Source organism: Rattus norvegicus, chromosome 9 (genome assembly GCF_021556685.1).
Source record: "Rattus norvegicus strain SHRSP/BbbUtx chromosome 9, alternate assembly SHRSP_T2T, whole genome shotgun sequence".
Lineage (NCBI taxonomy): Eukaryota > Metazoa > Chordata > Mammalia > Rodentia > Muridae > Rattus > Rattus norvegicus.
This window is the reverse complement of record NC_141542.1, coordinates 75,594,632-75,620,281: the sequence shown is the minus strand read 5'-3', so window position 1 is coordinate 75,620,281 and position 25,650 is coordinate 75,594,632. Positions and strand designations below refer to the sequence as shown.

At 39.3% G+C, this 25,650-nt stretch overlaps 1 protein-coding gene and 1 long non-coding RNA gene across 5 annotated transcripts in view; one reads left to right on the top strand and one right to left on the bottom strand.

The window, feature by feature from the left end:
• Positions 1-7,266, bottom strand: part of LOC120094795 (uncharacterized) — a 34,385-nt gene extending 27,119 nt beyond the window's left edge. The window contains exons 1-2 of one of the 2 annotated variants that reach the window (XR_015629589.1): positions 7,160-7,266; positions 6,877-6,956 (exon numbers count right to left, since the gene is read on the bottom strand). This is a non-coding gene — a long non-coding RNA (uncharacterized LOC120094795). The remainder of the gene's footprint in view (positions 1-6,876; positions 6,957-7,159) is intronic. The other variant, XR_015629588.1, reaches the window with a different exon arrangement.
• Catspert (catsper channel auxiliary subunit tau) overlaps positions 1-23,929 on the top strand; it is a 95,775-nt gene extending 71,846 nt beyond the window's left edge. The window contains 5 exon segments of one of the 3 annotated variants that reach the window (NM_001409059.1): positions 3,196-3,254; positions 8,831-8,893; positions 11,362-11,436; positions 13,494-19,184; positions 23,449-23,924. In NM_001409059.1, the coding sequence (NP_001395988.1) occupies positions 3,196-3,254; positions 8,831-8,893; positions 11,362-11,436; positions 13,494-19,184; positions 23,449-23,790 (6,230 nt within the window). In that variant the 3' untranslated portion in view covers positions 23,791-23,924. 3 annotated transcript variants of the gene reach the window in all.
• The last annotated feature ends 1,721 nt before the right edge of the window (positions 23,930-25,650 follow it).

Here is a 25,650-nt window from a genome sequence, read left to right as displayed (position 1 = left end):
GTCCACATGACTTGTTCACTCTGCCTTCCTACAGCCTCTAGGACCACCGGCCATTACAGTACAATGAAAGTGTTGTCAGTTCTCAAAAACAAATGACTGAAAAATCATTCAGAATTGATAAAACACCTTATTTTAGAAGCAGGTGACTTGTTTGACAGGCTCACAGCTGGAGGGGAATGTGCCACAGAATGAATTACATTTAAGCCTCACGATTTAAACAAGACCTTGGACTTTAGAATCTTTGGGTTGCTGGCCAAAAGAAGTTAAGACGTTAGGGACACTGGATAGAATAAATGTATTTTTTTTATGTGAAATTTGAGGGGCGGGAGCAGAATGTTATGGCTTTAATGTGTTTCACAGAAAGCATGTGTTGGAAACATAATTAACAAGACAGAAGTGCCAGGAGATAGGCCCCAGTGAGAGCATACTCAGCCGTGAGAGTAGGGCGAATGGTTTCATCCTGTTACTCCAGGAGGTGTTCCTGCAGGTGTGGTTTGCTGTAATAGAGGGAGCTTGGCCCCCTTTGTCTCTCTCTATTCCTGTCTTACCTTTCTGCTTCCTGCTGTGAGGTGATGCAGAAGACCCTGGTCCTTTGATCTTGGAATTCTCAGCTCTAAAACTAAGAAATACATTTGTTTCCTATAATTTTTCCAGCCTGGGGTATTCTGTTCTAGTAGCACTAAACTGATGGATACCTCAAAACCCTCTATTTTGGATTCTCCTAGCCATAGAAGAACTTAGAGGTAACTGGGGAAAGCAGACTTCATATTCCATTATTTTAAACTGTGTCAGAATGGGAAGATATTCTTTTGAATAAAGTGAGGTTATACACGAGATTCTATCTCAGCTTTGCCTGAAATAGAATTTACCTGTGATCTTAAGTCACCATTTCGGAAAGTCTTCCAATTTCCATGTATCCGGGGAGCAAGCCAGGGCTAAGCCAGTGCTCTGTCACTGAGCTAATCCCCGTCCCCTCAATTTCCAATTTTTAAAGAGAAAGTGTGGGTTACAGGTGGAGACATAACTCTTTAATCCCAGTTTGGTGGCAAAACGAAGAGAATTATGAATCTAAGCATAGTTACCTGGTGAGTTTCAGGCTAGCTAGTGAAATTCTGCCTCAAGCAAACTATCAAAGCATGGAGCTATATGCTACAACTACTATTTCTCTGTTGTTTTACCCTGATTTAGTCAGTCTCCAACACTCTGTGAATACCTCACAGATGTGTCTTAGCCAATAAACCCTGTGAAGCTAACACTGCTGTTTTACAGGTCAGGTCCCTGAGGCTGGGAATGTAGTCGGTTGGTAGAAGGCTTACTGTGCATGCAGGAAACACCGAGTTCAGTCCTCTGCACAGCATAAAACGGGTGTAGTGACACACACTTGTATGCACAGCACACGTGAGGCAGAGAATCAGGAGTTCAAGGTCAGCTTTGTTATGTGGCAAGTTCAAGGCCTACCTGGGCTTCATGAAAACTCACCTCCAAACAACAGCAGCAGCAGCAACAAAACACCACCCTTAGATAGGATTTCTGATTAGTACTAAGAGTACTTGATAGGGTTTCTAATTAGTACTAAAAGTACTTTCAATGCTGGGCATGGGGAGTCAGTTTAAGGCTGTCATCAGCTATGAGGCCAATTGGAGGCCAGTCTCGGCCTACATAAGAGCTTGAAGTCTCATAAAAATTAAAAATAAAAATAAAGTGGCTATTCCGGGCACAGTGGTACACAGCTTTAATCCCAGTACTCAGGAGGCAGAGGCATGAAGACCTCTTTAATTTCTAGGCTACTCTGGTCTATGTAGTGAGTTCCAAGCCAACATGGTCTACATAGCAAGTTACATGACAACCAAGGCAGCATAGGTAGAAAACCCTGTCTCAAAAGCAACAACAAAAAAGTGGTTTTGCTATAACTTGCATTATATTTCAAATTTTGTGCATACCACTCTTCTATAATTAGCATAATAAATTTTATATAAATATACATGGCATATTTACATTGTATAAAATATAGTGTATTAGTTTTTTTAGTAAAGTTTATATGGCATCCCTGTCAATTTCCTTCAATTATTATCACCAGTGGATAAATTAGAAGCATGGAGCTAGCCCAATATTTTTATTTTTTGAGACAGGGTTTCTCAACACAGCCCTGGCTATCCTGGTACTCACTGTATAGATAAGCTGACCTTGATCTCACAGAGTTCTGCCTGCCTCCGCCTCTCGAGTGCTAGGATTAAAGGCATGGACCACTAAGCAAGGCTAGTCCAATTAATTACTTTTGAGTACCTTTCACTGGAACCTTCTAAGTCCTGGTATTTGTGCACAAACAGGCAGCAGAATAATCCATTGAAATTCATGGTCATTGCACTCCCCACTTTATAATTTTCTTGGTTTCTGCAGAAGATGCTTCTCTAGTATCACAAATTCAATTATTAAGAAAATATGTATTATTCATGATAGGTATCTAGAATATAGATTGTCTGCCTAGAATTGGGTATGGATTACAAAGTAACAATGGAAAATTACCCAAATGTCTGTCAGAGAAAGGGACACGACTCCAAAGGCCACCTTTCAAGCAAGCATGAAGCACAGCACTGAATTACAAGCTAGTATGTAATAGCCCCTTCTCAACAGAAAGTTGGTAAGAGCATAACAATGATGTGTCTAATTAAGTTTTAATTAAGAGTTTTGAACTGCCATCAAGAGCCAGAGTTAAAAGCGGAAATACTTAACACAAACCTCTACTATAACCTAAATTAATCTTTTATATACAGAGCACAGTGACATGTAACTTCTGTTTCTTTCCAACAGCAGTACTAAAAATCATGGGGTTTCTAGGTGAAGACTCCAGGGATCAGGGTAGAGAGCACTAACAATGGTTAAGGGTATCAGTAGCATCCCATTACTTTCATGCTGCTTATGCACCAGGCACAGTGGTAGATGTTTTAGACATTACATCACAAAACCTTCCTCCAGATAAGGTCTTAATCCCTTGCCAGATCAGGAAAGCAAGGCCAAAAGAGGCAAGCTTACTTGCCCAATTGAACTCAGTTGACAAACTTGTGGAGTCCAAGTCCTCTACTTCTAGCCACTCTATTTTTATTCCTGGCCAAGAGATGTATTTATAAAGCCCACTTCTCAAATGTTACAAGTGTGAAGCAATTTATGACTTTTGGGTTTTTTGTCATTCTTTTTCAGATGTGTTAATAATACCTGATAAACCTGAAGAACTAAACACAAATAAGAAAGGGAGACCTGTAAGTAGATGGGTATATCCCTTAAACTCTTGTCATTTCCACTATTGTTATTATTTATGGCCATTCTACAATATGCATGCATGCATTTATTGTCAATTTTAGGGTAATATTTATAAATTTATCGAGCAATATAAATGTCACTTTAACTTTAGCAAGCCCAACAGTTCAATTCATTGTTCCTGCCTTGCTATTTTTTAAGTCAGTCACGTAGCTACTAAACAAAGGCTAGGAGGCACAGGCACAGGCCAATCTCCTTTGATAGGAACCTCACTTTAAAAGGCTGTTTTCGGGCCTGAGAGATGACTCGCGTTAAGAACACTACCTGCTGTTGCAGAGGACTAGTTAGGTTCCCAGCACCTGCATGGTGGCTTTCACTGTCTCTATAACTCCAGTTCCAGGGAATTTGACAACATCTGATCTCTCTGAACACCCGGTAGGAATATGGGGCACATGCATATATGTAGGCATAAATAAAATAAATCTAAAAGTATTTTAAAGGCAATTTTCTGTAATAGTATCTTTCATTCTTCGGAATGATTGTCATCTTCAGTGTCTTACTGCCTCTGGCTACTAACCTAGGCCTAGCCCTGGAAGCATCTGGCCTTCATACAGTCTTCTCTAGGCCTAGAACGTTTCCAGCCTCTGAGACTTACTTCTGAATGAGCTAACTCTTTCTTGTTCTTCCTGAACTCTGACTGGTTGGTCAACTCAGCTGTTCCGGCTCAAACTCCTCTCCAAGCTGACTGATTCAATCTGGCTTCTCTTTCAGACTCTAAGTTTTTGCTCTGCTTGGCCTCAAATTAACTCCGGCAACCTGTGCTGATCTTCTGGCCTCTCCTCATTCTCTGGTTCATTCTGTCTGTCTTCACCTGTGTCTGGCTTCTTCTCCCTCTGCAACCTGTCTTAGTAATAACTGTCCTGGTAAAACTTGCCCCTGCGTCTGCTGCTTTCTTAAGTAGCTTCCCTTTCTTCTCTCTTCCTGTGAGAGTTGGGAATATCTAATTTTGTCAAATTTTTCTCTGATTTGTCTCTTTGTCTGCCACTCAATTAGCCATCACTTTAAAGCATGGCTGCTTCCTTCTACAGATTAACCTCACCTTCATTGTTTAGGATTAAAGTTGTGCACTAAGGGCTGAGCCACACCCAGCTAAAGTAAATAACACAGTCTTGGGGCTCATTGTGTGATCAAATATCCTGCAATAATTTTCTTACCCTAATTAGCCATTTATACTTAAAGTTCACTAATAGGATCTCCCTTGTTTATACATATGTCAAGCTAACAGCAATAAGTACTTCAGAAATAGAATAGGAATTGTGTGGTTTGAATAAGGATCAAGTAAGAAATAACTATCTAGATGAAAAGCAATGAGAAAGAAAAATTGTGTCTACCTCAGGTTTTACATTCAGAAGAACCATGCTTACAGGGTAGTGTGCACAAGCCCTAAGGAAAGAAAGAAACATCAGCGCTTTTTCTTATAGTATTTAATGATTAACTAATACTGGATCCAAGGCATGGGCATTTCTCACTCATTCTCTTCCATAGAGAGGTTTGATGTGAGAGTTTATTGGATCCCATGCAACAGAAAGTAGCAATCACTGTAGAATCTGCGGTCACTGTAGAAACTGCAGTCCTCAGTTCCCCAGAGCATTACTGACTGTAATGTTCAGACCAGTTGTTCTGGTAAGCCATTAAAAGATGTCCTGGAATCTTTATGTTTAGTGTTCACATCTTCATACTAACTCATGCATCTACAATAGCAAAAAATTCCACCTGACTCTCTAATCTGCACGGAAGGGCATGGTTTCCAAACTGCATCATGTTGTTCCGGGAGCCCAAGATTCCAACGTGAAGACCTGGATTCAGGCACCAGTCTCTTCACTATTAGCTGGGATTAAGTTGATACAGTTCATGATACACACATGGGAATGTGCAGCAGGCCCCAGGAATGAACACTTAGTGAGATTATACTATAATGGGCACCATCTTAAGCTGTAAATGATCACTTTTATTTTAATGCTCACGATGTAGGAATTTCTACTGTTTGTAATTCAGGTGAGGACAGTGAAGCAGGTGTTAGATAAACCACTGCACAGGGGTTTGGGATTTGATCCCAGAGTGTATATGGTTAACCACCACCTGCCTGCCCACCTTGAGAAGTTAAATATGCAGTTACATCCCATTTAATGATAGATAAACATTCTGGAGAATGCAATCTTATTGTTAAAAAGAACCATAGCGTGTACTTCTAAAAACTATGACATCATTAAGATATATAATCTTAATATATAAGATATATATAAGATATATAATCACTGCCATGTATGTGGTTAGTTACTGACCAAAAAGGTATGTTTAATAACTGTAGAACTCAGTGTTATAGCACAGAATGGGCACAAACTTCTTACTTAACCACAATAAAGTAGACTGCCTGAATAGTCTTATGGGTATTAAAGAAATGTGTGTCTACAGATTATAGGAATGAGCTAATTCAGAATGATGAACAGGGCAAAAAGTTTTTCAGAAATTTTAATACCCAGCCATTATATAAAACTCTGAACAAAGCTGTAATAAAAGGTAGCTTTCTAAAACAGCTCACGTACTATACTATACCGAATGGTGAAAGACTGTTTACCCTCAAATATCAGAAACAAGGGCATAAAAGCCATGAGGACTAGAAAGGAGGAAACAAATTGCATTTTCAGATGACACACTGTATAGATTTTTAGTTGTGAAAAAATCAGTAGTATTTCTATATGTTAATCACAAACATCCCGATAAATAGTAATGTAACAATAACATAAAATAGTTACAAATGTAACAAAATGTACAAAATACAGTAAAAATGATCAGTGATGGTGAGAACACTGACCACCTAAATAAACAGAGACCCACTAGACTCCTGACAGGAAAAGTCAGCACAGCCAAGTTGTCAGTTCTCTCCAAGCTACTCCAGAGATTTAATGTAGATTCTGTCTAAACTGTACATTTTTAAAGAAAATATCACTCCAAAAAATATAGGTATGTAGAAAGACATAGACCCCAGAATATTTCGAAGTATTTTTTACGAAAAATAACATAGAAGTAATTACTTTGAATAGAGAATTGAGAGACTGTGATTTTGGAGGAACAACAGGTACATTGAGCAGCAGGAGGTTAGAAACATACTAGTGGGGCTGGGGAGGTGCCTTGGAGGTTAAGAGCATTTGTTAATCTTGCAGAGATCCTGGGCCCAATTCCCAGCACCCACATGGCATCTACTCCAGGAATCTGAACCTTCTTCTGACCTCTGTAAGCACCAATCATAAACACCGTACACATAAAAACCTGAGAGCTAACTCTCAAAACGTAAAATGAATATATATAATAAATAAAATGTTTATAAAAATATGCCAACAACAGTGCCCCAGGTACAGTGAAGAGGCTAATAACGATGTCTTTCCAACAACTGTGTTGGTTGCAACTGGGCATTCCCAGGCAGAAACTAAATGACTTATGGACTAAGTCTCATCTAAAATTTAAAACAGAATGAAGTCACTCCTAAAACAGATTAATAGTTTCTTTTTTAAGAAAAGACAGAAACTAGGTCTGTTCCTGCCAGGGATTGAATTCTTGGGTGCTTACCTTAGAGAAGTTAAAATGTATGTGTTATGAAGAAAAGCCTGGAGACTCCTGCTCTTGGCAGTCTTAGTTATCACTGGGGGCTGGAAGCAACCAGAGGTCACCCATTCATAAACAAACCATGGAACAATAATCAGAAAAAGGAACAGATTATTGACATATGAAGTAACTTTTTATTTTTTTGAGAATTATGCTAAGTAAAATAGACTTCTATCAAATAATATAAAGTCTATAATTCCATTTCCATAACACTCTTCAGTCTTTTTTTAAGTAAAAGAAAACTTACCGTAAATGTCTTTCTTAAGGATGATAAATCTATCCACACACATTAAAATAAAACCAAGGGAAATGCGATAATAGCTTATAAGACAGACTACCTACATCAGATTTAGAAGTTTGAAAGAATCTATCACCAGGGCAACAGATTTATAAATTGAAGACATTTCAGAGTTCTAGAACAAATCCCTAAACAGCTAAACTTCATAAATTCTATGGGACATAAGCTTTGGAGTAATTTGAAGTTGAAAAAGGAGTTTTTTATGAAACAAGGTGGACGGTGTGTTAAAGAAATGTTGTATTTTGAGACCAGCGCCTGGAATACAAATCTGAACTGGGAAGGACTGACTGCACCCCTTTCCACGCCCAGCTCCTCCAGGTGGCCGTCTTTCAATAACACCTTCATGGTTTCTGAGCCCTTCATATATTAAAACGTTGACAATATGGCTCAACTAACTTCCATTTAAACACTGGCATTCTCCAATAGTCAGGATGCATGAAAGGTTGGTAGGGGTGGGAATTTAATTTTGCTCAACAAAGAGAATATTTGGTAATGACAAGAGAAATTGGTATGGTGTGGCGTAGTATAGTCTAGTATAAACAAAAACAATGTAGAATAAAAACTACTTATTGGCATATATTAAGTATGCACAGAGATGGGTTTCACTCTATTCCTAGTCACATCTGTAAAGGTTCTGATCATATCCACTCTGTCACCCCTACTGATCCCTTGTTCTGCCCTACTAGTCCCCCGTCTATGTTCATGTCTGCAAAGACTTTTTGGTGACCCAGGAGTTTCATTGCAGTTCTTTACAGGAGCCAGTGAGAAGCTATTAGAGGGCACCAGGCACCTTACCAGTCACTACACTGTTGAAGAAAATGTCTCATTCCCAGTGACAATTAACTGCCTTTCTCTCTGGAGTAGGGCCTCATAGGTCTCCCTGCCTCCAGAACAGATGTTGGTAGGTCCGATACTTTTTTTTTTTTTTTTTTGGTTCTTTTTTTCGGAGCTGGGGACCGAACCCAGGGCCTTGTGCTTCCTAGGTAAGCGCTCTACCACTGAGCTAAATCCCCAGCCCCGGTCTGATACTTTTTAAGTCAGAGTTTTATATTCAGCGTCTTCAAAACGAAGACAGTGTATTTTAGTTCCAAAGCAAAGACTGAGTATTTAGGTATATGTTTCGATCCATAAAGTCTTATACTGCCAAATGATTCATGCTGATTGTGTAATTCTCATAGAATTCATATACAGTAATATGAGGGGCTGGCATAAACAAGCATTACGTCAAGTGTGTCACTATAAAAAGGAGAACTCTACAATGTTAAAAGTGAAGTCCCGGGAGCTTCTTATGTCTGAATATCTGTACATACTCAAAAACAAGTAACAACAACAAAGCAGGCAGAAAAGTCACCAAGAAAATGGTGGTCACGTGTCATTCTTATCAGCCCTTTGGTCTTTCATCTTCTAGTTAAATGTTTTTTAAATGGTGGTAGATGTATGTTTTGATCACAAATGCAATCTAAGTATGAATAAATAAGCACGTCTCCTCTTCCTCTTCATTTCCCTTTTAAGTAGAAAACAGTGCTAATGTCTCTTCATGGCCTACAGAGCCACAGTTGTCCCACCTATGGTTTTAAACAGATTGTAATTTGACCTTCTGAAACCTTTCTTGAACTACAGTCCATCGAGTTAAGGAAATCTTGGGAAAGGCATCCTACTGACGTTGTCTGTAGTCTCCGAAAGGTAAGGATGATGAGTGGCTGGAAGGCAACTGGGAAGGGTCTTTAGAAAACCAAGGGTGGTGGGAAACTGCGCTGGCACAAATCTTGTCAACAAGGTAACAGCTCCTTCAGGTAAAGCCAGGAAATGCATTGCAGCTGACCCAACCATGGCCCCAGTCCACCTCTTGCTGTATTGTCTCCTGCAATTGAGATGGGATCCCAATTATTCTCTTTTCTCTATGGGAAACAATTCTCTCCGACTCTAAAACTACTCCATTAACTGTGGATCTCAGTTTTATAGCTGTTGAACGCCTTTTAGTATATTATTTACAGTTAAGAATTTTGAAAACCTTTGATAGTTTGAAAGATACAATTGCTCATGGTACCCATGGGAAAGGCCACACTACAGTCATTGACCTGTTGTCAGGAGCAAGTTTCTCTTCTGTAGTCCTACATTTTACCTCTAGCCAGGGATGTCAATAGGTTGGATCTTGTGCAGCTTTTGTGCAAGAGGAGCTTGGCAGAAATACCTGGACTCAAATCCATGTTCATAAAACTTTGAGTAATTTATGCTGTGTGCCATCACTTATTTCAAGAAACGTTAACAGACTTGAAACATCGTAGGCATGTGTTGAATGGTAAGCACCCTTTAATCTCCTGTGTGAGCATAGAGCACAAGGTAAGAAGTAGGAACAGTGTATCAGAGAATATGAGTAGATTTAATGTCAATGGATTCTGCCAGGTTATCTTTAAACCAGATGTACTAACGTGTGCATAGTCAGATGCCCATTAACATTCTCCACATTTTAGTTTTTCTTCATTTGATGAAGAACAATAATATTCCACCAATACTTCCATTTCATTTTTGGTTATTAATAAGAGTAAACAGTTTTCACATATATGCTGTCTTTGTGTTTCTATTATTGGACTGCTTACAACTGTCCATGTTTACAAATAAGGTTATGCACTTATTCACTTACATTGGAAATAATTTTATATTCTAAAATACAATGCTTTGTTATCTGTGCTGTTTGATTTTTAATTTAAATATCAATGTGTTCAAATTTAGTAGCTTTTCTTCTGTGGTTGTCAGATTATATCTAGTTTTAATATCCTGCTTAGAAGGTCTTTCTCCTCCCCAAGATGATATCAGTATTCTAGATTTTTCTATTATGTACTTTTTATCTTTACCTCTTTGTGTGTGTGTGTGTTGCTTGGGTTTGAACTAGGCTTTGCACATGCTAGGCAAGTATTCTACCAACTTCTCTGTATCACCAGTTCACATTTATCTTTCAAACAATCTATTTTTATATAACAGAAGAATATTATTGTCTCAATGCTATTTAATGAAACCATCCATGTAGTTAACCATCACAACCCCAGTGGGTTGTGCATTGTAGTGAGTTTAGCTATCTGTGACCCTTTCTTTATATTGTCACCAGGACAAACTGGTAGTGTATAATTTATATAAGCATGCTAAAGGGCTGGAGAGATGGCTCAGCCATTAAAGGCTTGGCTTGCAACCACAAAGGAATGTTTAAAAGCCTTCTCCTCCCTATCTGTAGCTAGTGGTAATTGTTTTCCTACCCAGGGAAAAGAAAATGCCTTCTTTACATGAGAGCCAGCATGGAGACATGGAGTCATGACTGCATGGAGTCCCTACAATGAGCCACACCTAAACTTTAGAATTCATAGTTAGTGGAACATTTTTAATTTTTAATGATGTATATGTTTGAAAGCCAGTACCATAAAATTCACTAATGTCTTCAAAGCCAGATGTACATATTGCATGTTAAAAGTTAGTTACTGCTTAAATGTTATTCCACTATTAGAATTTAGAAGAGTACCTTGTTTACAGTAGTTGCTTAATGTTTGGAAATAAGCTAATGAATGACAAAAAAAATTCAATAAGAACTATTGAATAAGAACTATTCTGAGGGAGCTAGAGAAGTGGCTCATCAGGTCAAAGCACTTGTGCAATCCTGAGCACCACACTGACCTATTTAACAAGTCAGGCACTCTGCAAATGCCCACCATCCCAGCTCGAGAGTTAGCACATGCACTTTAATAGCACATTTGAAGTGAATTGTCTTAACTCTAATTAAAAGATGCAGACTGGATGACTGAATGAGAAAACAGGGTCTGAGTGTCTTTGCTGCTGGAAAACTCGGTGCAGCTGCAGACATGCGCAGACTGAGAGGACAAGGCTGAGATGGGAACAATGAGGACAAGGCTGAGATGGGAAATGATATTCCCAGCCACTGCAGTGTTAGAGCCAATGGGAGCAGCTGTAGCTGACAAATAAACTCAAACCAAACAAAGAAGCTCACAGTATATTTAGTAATCTCAGAAGCAAATTAAGTTTGAGACCGAATTATTATTTAGCTCTAGACAACTTTTGTACCTTTAGGGACTACTGAGAGTAAAATGAACTTGGAAAACATGTTTGTATTACAAGGTGACTGAAATTAAAACTTCCTCTTTTACAAGGTGGCTTTTGCACAAAAAGAGTACGCCATACCAGTTTGCAAAGCAGAAACTACAGAATTCAAACCCAAACATCAGGTGAGTCCTGTTATCCTAGTCTGGTACCAAATCACTAGACTTCTCTCTCTCTCTCTCTCTCTCTCTCTCTCTCTCTCTCTCTCTCTCTCTCTCAATATATATATATATATATATATATATATATATATATATATATATATATATATATATTTCCCAGACCAGAACTGTTCATTAGAAGTATCTGGTACCTTTAAGTCTACTTATGTTTAACCTTATTTGATCTAATAAATTTCAATGTGAAAATGAAATCTTGGCATATGTGTTTCTGAAAAATAAAAACAAAAGGAAACAAAACCCCTAAGAGATTCTTTTTTTTTTTTTTTTTTTTTTTTGGTTCTTTTTTTTCGGAGCTGGGGACCGAACCCAGGGCCTTGCGCTTCCTAGGCAAGCGCTCTACCACTGAGCTAAATCCCCAACCCTGCCCCCTAAGAGATTCTTAATATTTCACCTGAGTATCTATTAGCATTTGAAAAGCAATTATAATAAATTATAACCATTAACCTGCATTTTGAAGTGAGTTGAAGTGAAATATTAGGCTGATTATTTCAGATTTTTCATTTTTTCCAATCTGACAATGTAGAAGTTGCATAAAGATATGAAACAAGAGGCATCAAGAATAAGATTTTAGAAGTTGAAGCCTTTACAAGCTGAGATTTGAGATGTCATCCAGCTTGGTCGTGAGGAGTCCTTGCTCTTCTCTCAGAGGACCTGAGTTTGGTTCTGGGTACCCACAGCTGGTGCTTCCCAGTTACCTAGGTTGATCTAAGCCCTCTTCTGCCCTCTGTAGGCAACAACATACAAATAAAAAATAAAACTAAATATTTTTTAAAACATAGATATAATTCATTTTAAAGATTGCTTCAGTGATTGAATACATAAGTCTCCATTTAGTATGGCTATTACACTGAAATGTCACTGTAAGCCAGAAATTTGTAAATTGTTCTCTTAGCCATATCTGAATCATAATACTATATATTCAAAAAGCAAGATTCTACTGTGACATATTAAGGATTGAGTGGAGGCCTTTATCGTTGACACTTAAACTCAAAGGCAGACAATATATGTCCCTGAGATGATGTTTAAAGAGTAATGTCATGGACATTTTCTACTTGCATGCATTTTTTTAAAAACTCTGAAATTACTACTATATGGTAAGTGAGATTTTGACCTTGGTGTTTACCACTTAATGTCTATGCAGACACAACTAAATTTAGCCATTTAAGAACAAAAAGTATGGGCTGGAGAGATGGCTCAGTGGTTAAGAGCACTGACTGCTCTTCCAGAGGTCTTGAGTTCAATTCCTAGCAACCACATGGTGGCTAACAACCATCTGAAATAGGATCCTATACCCTCTTCTGGTGTATCTGAAGACAGCTACAGTGTACTCATATAAATGTAATAAATCTTTTTTAAAAAAAGAAAAAAGTACTTATGAGTAGTTTTTTTTGCTATTTTCTTTAATTTAGAGAATACTTTATTAGTTTTTGTAATCAAACCCACGTATATAAGACCTTACATATTTAATACAGTGTGTTACCCCTGTACAAATGGAAAAAACTTAAGTTCAACATTTCTAGACCAATATGGCTGTTAATTATGAGTAGTTTTAAGTACTTAAAGCTGTCACTGTGGACAGGGTGACTAAGGGAATAGGATCCCTGGAACTGGGACATTCCAAGCCTACCTGGGCAACACAAGGTCCCATCTCAAACGTAAGTAGATAAATAAATAAGCAAAGGAAAAGTAGTTTGAAAAGCTAGCCATGGCAGTGCCTCACCAGAAAAACTCCAAGTAGAAACACACACACACACACACACACACACACACACACACACACACACACACACACAATATCGATATAGTGTTAGAATTTAATTTTTTCACTAAAAATTAATTTTCATTCAAACTTCACGTATTTTAAAATAAAGTTGGGTTTTTTCCTCTTTATAAACAAGGTGGGAGGATGAGTCAGTTGACAACTTACTCTACAAAAACTGGCTAGAAAAGTCACTAAAATTGTAAATGAATGCTAAGGAATTTCTTCTTTTATATTGCAGTTTCAGAAACTCAGCAGGAGTGGTCTTGATCCTTTTCTAAGAAACTTAAACAGCAAAATGCCATTCAGAAAGAAGAAAGATCACGAGGACGGATACAGACATCCAAGCACGTTAAGTACAGAGATTTTAGAGCACGAAGATCAAGATCCTCCTTACCCGGAACACCCAGGATCTGCAGGATCTGATCCAATACGGACTGAAAATCCTAGACCTTTCACAGTCCAGATGGGAAACAAGAAGAATAGCTTGCCTCCTGACCCCATCACAGCCACGGTGATCTCAGACAGGAGGAATAGGCTGTTGTTTGATAGTACTTTCAACTCAGAAAACAATTCAAATACAAAGAGCATCTTTGCAAGTGATAATCCTGTTGTCAGCCTAACAAAGCTTTCAGATTCTGATAATAAACTGTTAACTGATTCTAGTTTTAATACAATGAAGCCTTCAAATAGGAGGCTGTCCAGGGATTCAAGTTCCAATATAATAAAGCCTTCAGATGGTAAGTTAGGCAGTGAATGTAGTTCCAATACAACAAAGCTTTCAGATAAGAGGCTGTCTAGTGCTCCTAGTTCTGGTACAACAAAGCCTTCAGATACTAAGCTCCTCAGTGATCCTAGTAACAGTAAGTTGTCCCGAGATCCTAGTAGCAATGGAACACAGCTTTCAGGTTCTAATAGATTGTCCCATAACCCTAGTATCAATGGAAATAAATATTCACATACTTCAGATCTTAATAAGGTATCCCGTGATCCTAGCTTCATTTCAACCAAGTCTTCAGATCTTAACAAGTTATCACATGATCCTAGCATCATTTCAACAAGGTCTTCAGATCCTAACAAGTTATCCCATGATCCTAGCTTCATTTCAACAAAGTCTTCAGATCCTAACAAGTTGTCACGTGATCCTAGCATCATTTCAACGAAGCTTTCAGATCCTAACAAGTTGTCACGTGATCCTAGCATCATTTCAACAAAGCTTTCAGATCCTAACAAGTTATCACATGATCCTAGCTTCATTTCAACAAAGTCTTCAGAGCCTAACAAGTTGTCACGTGATCCTAGCATCATTTCAACAAAGCTTCCAGATGCTAGCAAGTTGTCACACGATCCTAGTATCGTTTCAACAAAGTCTTCAGATCCTAACAAGTTTTCCTATGATCCTAGCTTCATTTCAAAAATGTCCTCAGATGCTAACAAGTTTTCCCGTAATCCTAGCATCATTTCAACAAGGTATTCAGATCCTAGTAAGTTGAGCAGTGATCCTAGCATCATTTCAACAAGGTTTTCAGATTCTAGTAAGTTGAGCAGTGATCCTAGCATCATTTCAACAAGGTTTTCAGATCCTAGTAAGTTGAGCAGTGATCCTAGCATCATTTCAGCAAGGTTTTTAGATCCTAGTAAGTTGAGCAGTGATTCTAGCATCATTTCAGCAAGGGTTTCAGATCCTAGTAAGTTGAGCTATGATTCTAGCATCATTTCAACAAGGTCTTCAGATCCTAACAAGTTATCCCATGATTCTAGCATCATTCCAACAAAGCTTTCAGATCCTAACAAGTTATCCCGTGATCCTAGCTTCATTTCAACAAAGCTTTCAGATCCTAACAAGTTATCCCGTGATCCTAGCATCATTTCAACAAAGCTTTCAGATCCTAACAAGTTATCTCGTGATCCTAGCATCATTTCAACAAAGCTTTCAGATCCTAACAAGTTATCCCGTGATCCTAGCTTCATTTCAACAAAGCTTTCAGATCCTAACAAGTTATCCCGTGATCCTAGCATCATTTCAAAAAAGTCTTCAGATCCTAACAAGTTATCCCGTGATCCTAGCATCATTTCATCAAAGTCTTCAGATTCTAACAAGTTATCCCGTGATCCTAGCTTCATTTCAACTAAGTCTTCAGATCCTAGTAAGTTGAGCCATGATCCTAGCTTCATTTCAATAAAGTCTTCAGATCCTAATAAGTTTTCACGTGATCCTAGCATCATTCCAGCAAAGCTTTCAGATGCTAACAAGTTATCCCGTGATCCTAGCATCATTTCAACAAGGTCTTCAGATCCTAACAAGTTATCCCATGATTCTAGCATCATTTCAACAAAGCTTTCAGATCCTAACAAGTTATCCCGTGATCCTAGCTTCATTTCTACAAAGTCTTCAGATTCTAATAAGTTTTCACGTGATCCTAGCATCATTTCAACAAAGCTTTCAGATGCTAACAAGTTATCCCGTGATCCTAGCATCATTTCAACAAAGCTTTCAGATCCTAACAAGTTATCCCATGATCCTAGCAACATTCCAACAAAGCTTTCAGATCCTAACAAGTTATCCCGTGATCCTAGCATCATTTCAACAAAGCTTTCAGATCCTAACAAGTTATCTCATGATCCTAGCATCATCTCAACAAAGTCTTCAGATCCTAGTAAGTTGAGCCGTGATCCTAGTATCAATGCAAGAAAGTCGTCAGATACTAGTAAGTTGTCACATGATCCCAGTGTCATTTCAACAAAGGCTTTAGATGGTAACAGTAGATTGCCAAGTGGCAGTCCTGTCAATTCAGATACTACTACCAACATAGCAAAACCTCCAGTTACTAAGGATCCTGCTATCTCCACAGTAGACTCTTCAGATAAACAGGGTAAGTTAGAAGAGTGTCTCCAAAATGTGTCTTTATCAAATGTCCAAAGAGCATCATCAGTGACTGAAAATGTAAACATGCATCGCCCCTCAAGCTCAATAAATTTTACCTCTGATATTGAAAATTTAAAACAGTCAATAGTACTCAAATCCATTTTAAGTAAAAACCTGCAAGACCTTTCAGACGAGTTATTTTCTAAAGCAGAAGTCTGCACAACTGAAAGCTGTTCTCCATCTCCAAATGTGCACAACAGGCCATCTGATACTACCGATGACAGAGTGTTTGAAAAAGTCCAAGATATAAACAGCTGGCGTTCATCAAAAGACCTTCTAAATTCTCAGGTTCTTTTAAGTCCTGTAGTTAAAAATAGTCCTCAAAATTTACTTCCAGAAGGTGAACCAGGAAAATCTTCAGACATAGAAGATTATGTCTCTGAAAAAGTCTTAGAGGCTGCTGAAAGAAATTTTCCAATGAACAGAAAGAGTACTTTCAAGAAAAAACATTTAATAAGTGAAGAATCTGGCTCTGAACGTCTTTTAAATAGTAGCATATATGAGTACATTATCAAGCAAATATTCACTGCACCCATATTCTCACAGCTGGGAATAGGAACAAAGAGCTCAAGAGAGGCCCAGATGGACTCACAGGATCAGTTGCTGACACCTTGGGAGAGTCTTCGTAGAATTAACTATGAAGAAAAAGGCAATGAAGTTCATTTGTCACAGTCCAAATCTGTCATAAGCCAAATAATACAGTCCTTTCCTGTAAATACCCTTTTAGAATCTGGGATAATCAAAGTTATAGAACTAAATAAAGAACACCAGAACTCTTTGTTGGACTCACAGACAACCTCTTCCACAGAGCAGTATTCTGAAATGAAAAGTCAAATAAAACTAATTTCCAGACAGAATACATCTAGCATCGACCCCTCAGACTCTTCTGTGAGTGGAGCTGAATATACCGAAGACTGCCAAAGTATATCCACACAGGCGTCAAAATGCCTAATGCCAGATGCAAAGGCAGACTCACCAACTGACACAGAGGAGACAGAGCTAGATTCCAACGTAGAAAGTTCAAGCAGCTCACTGGATAAAGTTAAAGACACAGACACAGCAATGTTAAAGTCCTTACTAAAAAATATATTCAGTATTTTCTTCAAATACAATCAGTCTGAAAAAAGACAACAACCAGAAAAAGAGTCAGAAAGTCTAATTAAACATTCTTCATCAAGTGTCACAGAACACTTAGAAAAAACTCAAGAGAATTTTAATAAAGTAGACAAAAAAGTAGACAGGAAACCCATTTTGAATCCAAAGCTGCGTGTGTTTTTAGAGAAACTCTCGGAGACAGAAGTAAAAAATTTGAAGACTGAGTTGAGTAAACACATTCAGCGTTACCTTGTTGAAAGACTCACAGAATCAGGCCACATCACCAAGGAGGACTTACCAACAATCTACCACAAGCTCTATCTGATAAACGAGAAAGCAGAGTTAAAAGAGCAAATTCCCTTTCAGGAGAAATACTCAGACACTGTAAAAGAAATCATGTCTTTTGTAAATAATTTTAACCATCATTTCATAGATAAACATCTAGAAGCAAAGCTTAGAGCTTTTCTAAGTGAAATTCTCCAAAATTATTTCCTAAAGAATCTTTCAGTGAGCAATTTATTTAATGAGACAGATGCTATGGCTCTCCATGCCAGCATGTCCCCCGCAAGAAGCAAGAGTGAGCTAGGGCAAGACATTGCAGATGGAAATTTTGGTCCAAGCCTAAAAATAAACATGAAATACCCTGTAAGCAAATCTCTACAAAATTATCTTCAAGATTTATCAGAAAGTGAATTATTAAGTCTAAAGGCTGATTTGAGCAAATACCTCCAGGTCCTCTTTTTAGAAAAACTTTATAAGTCAGGATTGATGACAGAAAGGCAACTAAAGGGGATAAGCCAGGAAATTATCTCACTCCATTCGCCTCCTATACCATTAAAACACTTAAAAACAAATTTAGCTTTTAGAAATGAAAGTTACTTTATGAGAGAGGATTCAGAAGAGCAAAAGAAATATTCAAAAAATGGTCAAAATACAGCTTTACAAGCATTGCTCAAAGGTAAATGTGGAGAAACAGAACTGTCCAGAAAGGAAGAAAAGGAAAGTTCTTTCTCACAAAATTTAAAAGAAAACCTACCAACAATTTGGGAACAGAAAACTATTTATTGCAAGGAAGAAGAAAGACTAAATTTAATAGAAATACGATCTTCCCTCAACAAAAATAACCAGGCAAATTCACTAACTAGGTCACCAGAAAGACCTTCAGACACATCACTTAAGAAACAAAAGAAAGATCATGGTTTCATGCAATTTACTCAAGTAGAAAGTTCTGCCTACAAAACAGAGATTCAAGATCCATACAGTTGGGATGGTAGATCAAAAACAATTCAATCAAAACCTTGCTTTGAAAAGACAGGGCAAATGAAGCAAGTTGACAAAAGGGAGAACAATAATGTTTATAAATCGACTGCTCAAGAAAAACTTGATACAGAATTTTCATCTTATCTAAAGCTCCCTAACTGCAAAGTATCAAAAGAAAATGAATCCACAAGCAGGCTCTCCTTCCCTACGTGGCAGACTAACGCCTTCATTCATGTCAAACCAGAGATTGGGGAGCAATCTAAATTAGACCACTATTATCAGAGACTGAAAGGAAATAATAACAACAATAAAAAACACTTGGTTACATTTGCACAATTCAAAGACGAAATGGAAACTCTTTATAAAAACCCATATGAAGCTTGCAATGAAAAACGTGCCAAGATCTCTGAATCACAGTCCTTTAAATATAAAGAACATGAGAAAAACTCAAGGCCATTCTTCTTCCCGGAAGTACTGAAGAGAGAAAACACGAAATCCAAACGAAAAGAGAAAGACCATGCCACCAAACCCAAGAAGTCATTTCACAAGATAGTTAGGTTACTGCCAGTCACACTGCCCACTACAAGACCTCATCTCCGGAAGTCTGTGCCAAGGAACTTACTTCACTGGACTGCAAGGAGAACTATACATGTAATAATGCTTTTTCTAAGTATTCTCTTCTGTAGTTGCCAACATTTTGTAAATAATGTGCCTTAGAATCTCTATGCCTTCTGAATGTAGGGTGTGTGCGTGTGTGTGTGTGCGTGTGCGTGTGCATGTGTGTGTGTGTGCGCGCGCGCGCGTGCGTGTAACTTTAGTAGTCCCATGGTGTATAGACCTCCACATTTTAAAAAAATTCTGAAATATAAATATCTCAACTGATTGAAAATACAGATATAAAACCAGAGTGCTCGTTATGAGGTAGGGAAAGAGCATCCTGACTTCTCTCTGGGAAAGCCCTCTATGCTGACAGATCTGAAGCCCAGGCACACAGCCCTTAGTCTGGAAGCCTCGCTGGCTAACTACCCTGATTGGAATTGGACTCAGATTCTGTGCAGCATGGCCGGCACAGCGATGAGTAGTAGCCAGTACCATGGAAACATGAGATTCTCTTCTTCCAGAGATAGAACTGTACACAGGGCTTTTCCAGATAGCTGGGTTTTCTCTTTCAGTAAATAAATATGAAGCCTTTACTTATTCTGATAGGAATTAAGAATATATATTACTTATACCTACCCTATTGGATTATAAATTGAACATTTTAAATTTAATATCTACTTTTTGGCATATCAGATTCTGAGATCATGAAAATTAAATTCTAGGTTGTTTTTAACTACTTAGAAACTCTCGTAGTGTTTGATCTCTTCCCTCCCTTCCCCTAACTCCTTCCAGATCCACCTTCCTTCCTTCCTTGTCTACCCAAGCTGTGTCCTCTTTTCCGTCCTCCATCAGGTCCAAATTGTGCTGCCCATACACCTCCCAGATGTGTGCAGTGTGGTTGTGGAGTGTAGTCAACTCACTAGAGGCTATATTCTTAAAGAAAAACAACTCTCCCTCCTCTAACAGTTATCAATTGCCAATATCTCCTTGGGTACGGGTGGGACTTCATTCACCTACTTCTGAGATTTCTGTCTGGTTCGACCTCACACAAGCTATCAAAACCACCGTGCTTTCAGTGCCCCTCCTTCATGTCTCAAAGACATTGTTTCCTTGAATTCATCCACAGCCTCCTGCTCTTACAGCCTTGAGAAGAGAGAATGGGATACAGAGGTCCCCTCTTATTTTGCATTGTGTCCCTCCCCCTCCCTCATCCCCTCTTCCTCTCTCCCTCCCCCTCTCCCCCACCCCGCTTCCTTTAGCAGATAGGTTTCTATATGGATTACTTTTAAAGCAAGTTCTTCAGTGTTAGTTGCCCCTCCCATTGATCCTTTGGATCATAGCTCTGCCCGTTATTATATAATAGCCACGAGTCATAATTCGGAAAACTATTCAGATCTAATATTGATCTTTTTTTATTCATTTATTATATATAAGTACACTATAGCTGTCTTCAGATACACCAGAAAAGGGCATCTCTTTACAGATGGTTGTGAGCCACCATGTGGTTGCTGGGAATTGAACTCAGGACCTCTGGAAGAGCAGTCAGTGCTTTTTTTTTTTTTGTTGTTGTTGTTGTTCTTTTTTTTGGAGCTGGGGATCGAACCCAGGGCCTTGCGCTTCCTAGGCAAGCGCTCTACCACTGAGCTAAATCCCCAACCCCGCAGTCCGTGCTCTTAACCGCTGAGCCATCTCTCCAGCCCTCTAATATTGATCTTAAATCAATAACTTGATGTGTATAAGTCTGCCTTTGAAATGGAAAATAAACCTAATTCCAGAATAGTTACTTTAAGGTTGCTTCACACAACAAACTAGTAACTTTATAGCGGGAGGGCAAACAGCTATATACCACATGTAAGTATTCTAATAGTTGTGTAGTAGTAGCATAAGAATTTAGAGCCTTAATTTCAGATTTCTCTATCTAAGTACAGTAATTTAGTATTGAGCTACTGCGTGTGTGCGCATGTGCGCATGTGTGTGCGCATGTGTGTGTGCATGTGTGTGTGTGCATGTGTGTGTGTGCATGTGTGTGTGTATTTGTAGGTGTACATGCCATCCTGTGGAGGCTAGAGGTCAACCCTGGGTGTTCTCTTCCCTGCTATCCACATCCACATTTTTTATTTGTTTTGTCTTGCATCGTTTGCTTTGAGACAGGATCTCTCATTGGTCTGGAACTTAACAATTCAAGAGTTGCTGGCTGGCTGATTAGCAGGCTCCAGGAATCTTATGTCCCCATCCCAGGCCTGGGATTTCAAACACTTATTAGCAGTTTTTGTTTCCATCTTTTAATGTGGATTCTGGAGATTCAGTTCAGGTCCTACTGCTACTGCTTGCATTTATCAGTTGCACTTCTCCCCAGCAGGCACAACCCTGTCTGTGAGAGCAGGGAAGGGGAGTTTATCTCCCTAGTGAGGACTGCGTGGTTTAAACTTTTCACTCCAGTGGACAACAGAGAAGTGCATGGCACTAGAGTGTTTGCTAGGTGATCACAAAGCTGGCCTTTTGTTTTCTGAAATCTAAGAGTGTCTGAAGATGAGTCAGTCAGAAGACAGAGGTTGTGCTGCTGGGACCCTGGCTGCAGAGACAGCCTTTAGGTTCAGTTGGTTCTCAACTTCAGATTTCCTACTCTGTTTGAAGGAGCGGATCCTTCTTGAAAATCTAGACTACAAGGCACTTCTGTGGAGCCAGTGGTGTGGCTCTCATGTCCTTCTGCTGATGCCCCAGTTATCGGCTGTGGAGCTAAAGCTGTTAATTATTAACGCGGCAGAAAGTCTTTAAAAATGAGCTCATTGTGCCCACACTAGAGGAAAAAGAACCACTAGGCATGGTGCGTAGACCGTGAATTCCCAGTGGCCAGATGACCTCAAGTTTTAGGCCAGCCTACAACTACACAGTGAGCTCCAAGCCAGTGGGTTCCAGGCCAGTATGAACTAGAGTGTAAGATCCCGTCCACCCTTCCCCCACAAAAAAAGATAGAAGACGATGAACGTCTAAGGATTTTGGTTGTCCAAATCCTTATTAGTCCCACCCAAACTTTCTGACCTACAATTCAACTAGTCCACTCCTACCTTATCTCTCATCAAAGCAGCCATTCCTGTGGGTGGCTGTCATACCCCCACCCCCTCAAAGAGGATGACCCACTGTGTGACTAAACCAGCTCACACCAACGTATAGCTAACAGCACCATACCCTTTTAGGGGGACATGCAGATCTTCATATTTTTTTGGTGTTCTTGAACTAATGGTAATCCTCCTTCCTCTACCCTCTCTCTGAGAGATGTGACTACACTTTGCAAAAATGATAATAATAAAATTATAAAACCAAAATAATATATAAAACTATTATATACTTATTTTTTATATATGTGCTATATGTTATATATAATTTTATATATTTTGGTATTATTATTTTGGTTTTTTGAAACAGGCTTTCTCTGTGTAGCCCTGGTTATCCTGGAACTCACTCTGTAGACCAGACTGGCCTGGAGATCAGAGATCTGCCTCCTGAGTGCTGGGATTATAGGCTTGTGATACCACAGCCCAGGTTGCAAATTTTTTTTTTTTTTTTTTGGTTCTTTTTTTCAGAGCTGGGGACCGAACCCAGGGCCTTGCGCTTCCTAGGCAAGCGCTCTACCACTGAGCTAAATCCCCAACCCCTGCAAATTATTTTTATTGTGAACATAATAATCCAGCTGTGTATGGTGACATACACTTAGAATCCTAGCAATCAGGAGACTGAGAGAGGAAGATTGAGTGAGAGGCCAGCTCGGACTATATACTGAGATTAAGTCCCATAGAAACAAATATTACAATCATATTCTTGAATGTTATGTTGTACCTATGCATATATAATATATGTATATATATTATATATACAAACAATGATGGCTATTAAATTAACTTATATAGACTGGTCAATAAAAGTTTAGATGATATAAAAGTAAAATAATCAAAACTGGTAATTTACATTTGAGGTCATGGGAAAGATATTTTGGACTACAAGAACTGCAGACTAGGCTGGCCAGCTTTGCCTAAGTCTGACCCCAGAGGACAGCTCTCTAAGTATGTCTGGGTTGCAGGTTCATATCTTTCACTGTTTTGAAGCAGCAAGTCCTCTAAAACGGTGAGGGTTTTGTTTTTAAACATGACCCGTAAGGGCGTGTCTAGTGACAAGCACTGGGTGCACAGCAGGCACTGGGACTGCCTGTGAGACATCAGGCCTTCATTTCTTAACCTTTGCCATTACAAACAGTCGTTATAATGTAACTGTGTTTTAAGAAGCCTAACATACCAATTTGATGTTTTGTTTCAATATTTAGGATTGTTTGGATAGATTCGATGATTTACACGCACCACCCTCAGTTAAATGTACTAAAAAATCAAGATCAAGAGCAAGACTTTTAGGCAAGAGTCCAGATGATTCCCACAATCAGGCGAAACACTGTGCACGACCATACACTGCTCCAGAGCCCAACAAACGGCGAGAAAGTGCCACCTGGAAATTTGCAAGTCCTCGGATGGTTTCAGCGGGCTTAGTTCACTTGTATGCCACCCCAGAGTATGAGATCCGTAAAATGCGGTCCAAAAGAAAATTAAAAGAGGATATTGAAAAGCGTCCACTCATTAGCGAGATTATCCAGATGCTAGACACTGCAGAATGATATGAGGCCACCAATCGATCTAATTTCTCCATTAACAAAATGGTTTGGAGATCTATCCTTGTGCGGGATAGAAGTCAGCAACTACATTTCATCTTGTCAGACCATTTTGCTATAATTAAAGAGAAAAATGAACATTCTATGTGAACGCGTTTCTGTTTATAAACCTTCCAGAACCAAAAAATGTTTCTTCAGTTGGTTCTATTCGGTTGGTGTTCATTAGCAGTTTTGTGCCCAGCACTCCTCTCTTGGGGCGCAGTAGTGTTCAGGTCCCCAGCACTTGTGGTACCTGGTCATTGTTAACTGCCTAGCTTGCCAACTCTCCATTCGCATGTGCTTAGTCACGAAACTACCTAGCGCCAGCCGCACTTCTGGATCCAGGTCTAGTTCTCTGAGCTGACAGAACTTCTGTTCGCTTTAATATTATGTACTGCCCTGCCAGGTAGAAAGAACGCAGGGGTTTATTTTACTGAATGATGGGTCCAGGCTAAGAAGCCAAAATGAACAGTGAGAAAGACCCAAAGCTAGTAAAAACCAGAAGTGCTCCCAGCTCCGAAAGACTTCAGGAAAGGAAGAGGCGGCTGCTGCCAGGACCAGAGGTGAGGTCACTGTGAGACCCAGCTCCCTAGCACCACTCAGAACAAAACAAAAAACACACCAGAAGGGATCCTAGCTGTTTCTGCCCTAGTTGCTAGAGGAACAAGGTGTGCATAAGAAATAGAGTTGCAGTGAAGCAGAGGGGAGTTAGGAAAAGCATTGAGAGGTAGCAGGCCACTGGTCAATGGTGAGAAGGAAAACCACTAGTCTGGCTTTAGCAAAGACATATTTCCTAGAAGGAAATCTCAAATTCCTGCATCCCACTAAAATTGTATGACTTGTCACTTTCAAGTAGTATTTCTAAGACATTTCACCATGAATATCTCTGAAGTTTCCCCTAATTAAATGCTATTATTATCCCTAATGACATTCCTCAGTACCCTCTGAACATGGACTTAGCTTTTCCTAGCCACTGGACTCAAACTGGACAGTCTCGTCCTAGACAGCCTGGTAGCTTTTGGGTTAGAACACACCGTCAGCACTTGTCCTTACCTCTGGCAGACCTCGAGGCTTGTCAGCTTCCAATCAATGAGCCAAGTCCTAGCACAGCAGGAGCTCTGACGGGTGTTTCCTGACAAGCCCAGCTACCTCTGGCATTTTATACATGCAGGACCTTCTCAGACCAGGAGATGCTAAGGCACTGAGTGGGATGAAGTACAACTCCCACCATGGCAGCTGCTCTCGGTGCTCCAGTGGTCCTGTCCACTCCCTCCTCTAGGCCCATTCTACTCTCACCTTCATTTCCCATCTCAGCAAGTGTTGGCGGCTGTGTTGATAGAGAAACCCTAATATTCATAAGGCAAGGGTGAACAGAATTGCTTCGAACTGCTAATTTAGTCTTAAGACAAATCTTTTACAGTAACTTCCAAGTAATATAGTCACATAGATTAACTTCAAATCTATACAGTCATATCAATTAAGAAGACCACCTGACATAGACCCCAACTTGGTTGGTGTTGGTGATCGCCTGCTCGGTGATGCCCTTTGCCTTGCTGGAGGAAGAAAGCTGTGGAGGGCGCTGAGAGCTTGTAGTCTTGCCCCAGTTCCAGTTCCCCCTCTCTGCTTCCTGTGATGCAGCTGAGAGAGATCTCTCAGCTCTTTGTTCCTGGTGCCTCGCCTTCTCTGTCATTACGGACGACTAGCCCTCTCCAGCTCTTTTGTGGCAGTATTTTATCACAGCAGCATAACTAAACAACATAACTAAACAACATCCCCTGCTAGGGAGGCAACAGCATCAACACCACACGGTCTTAAAGGTTTACCCCA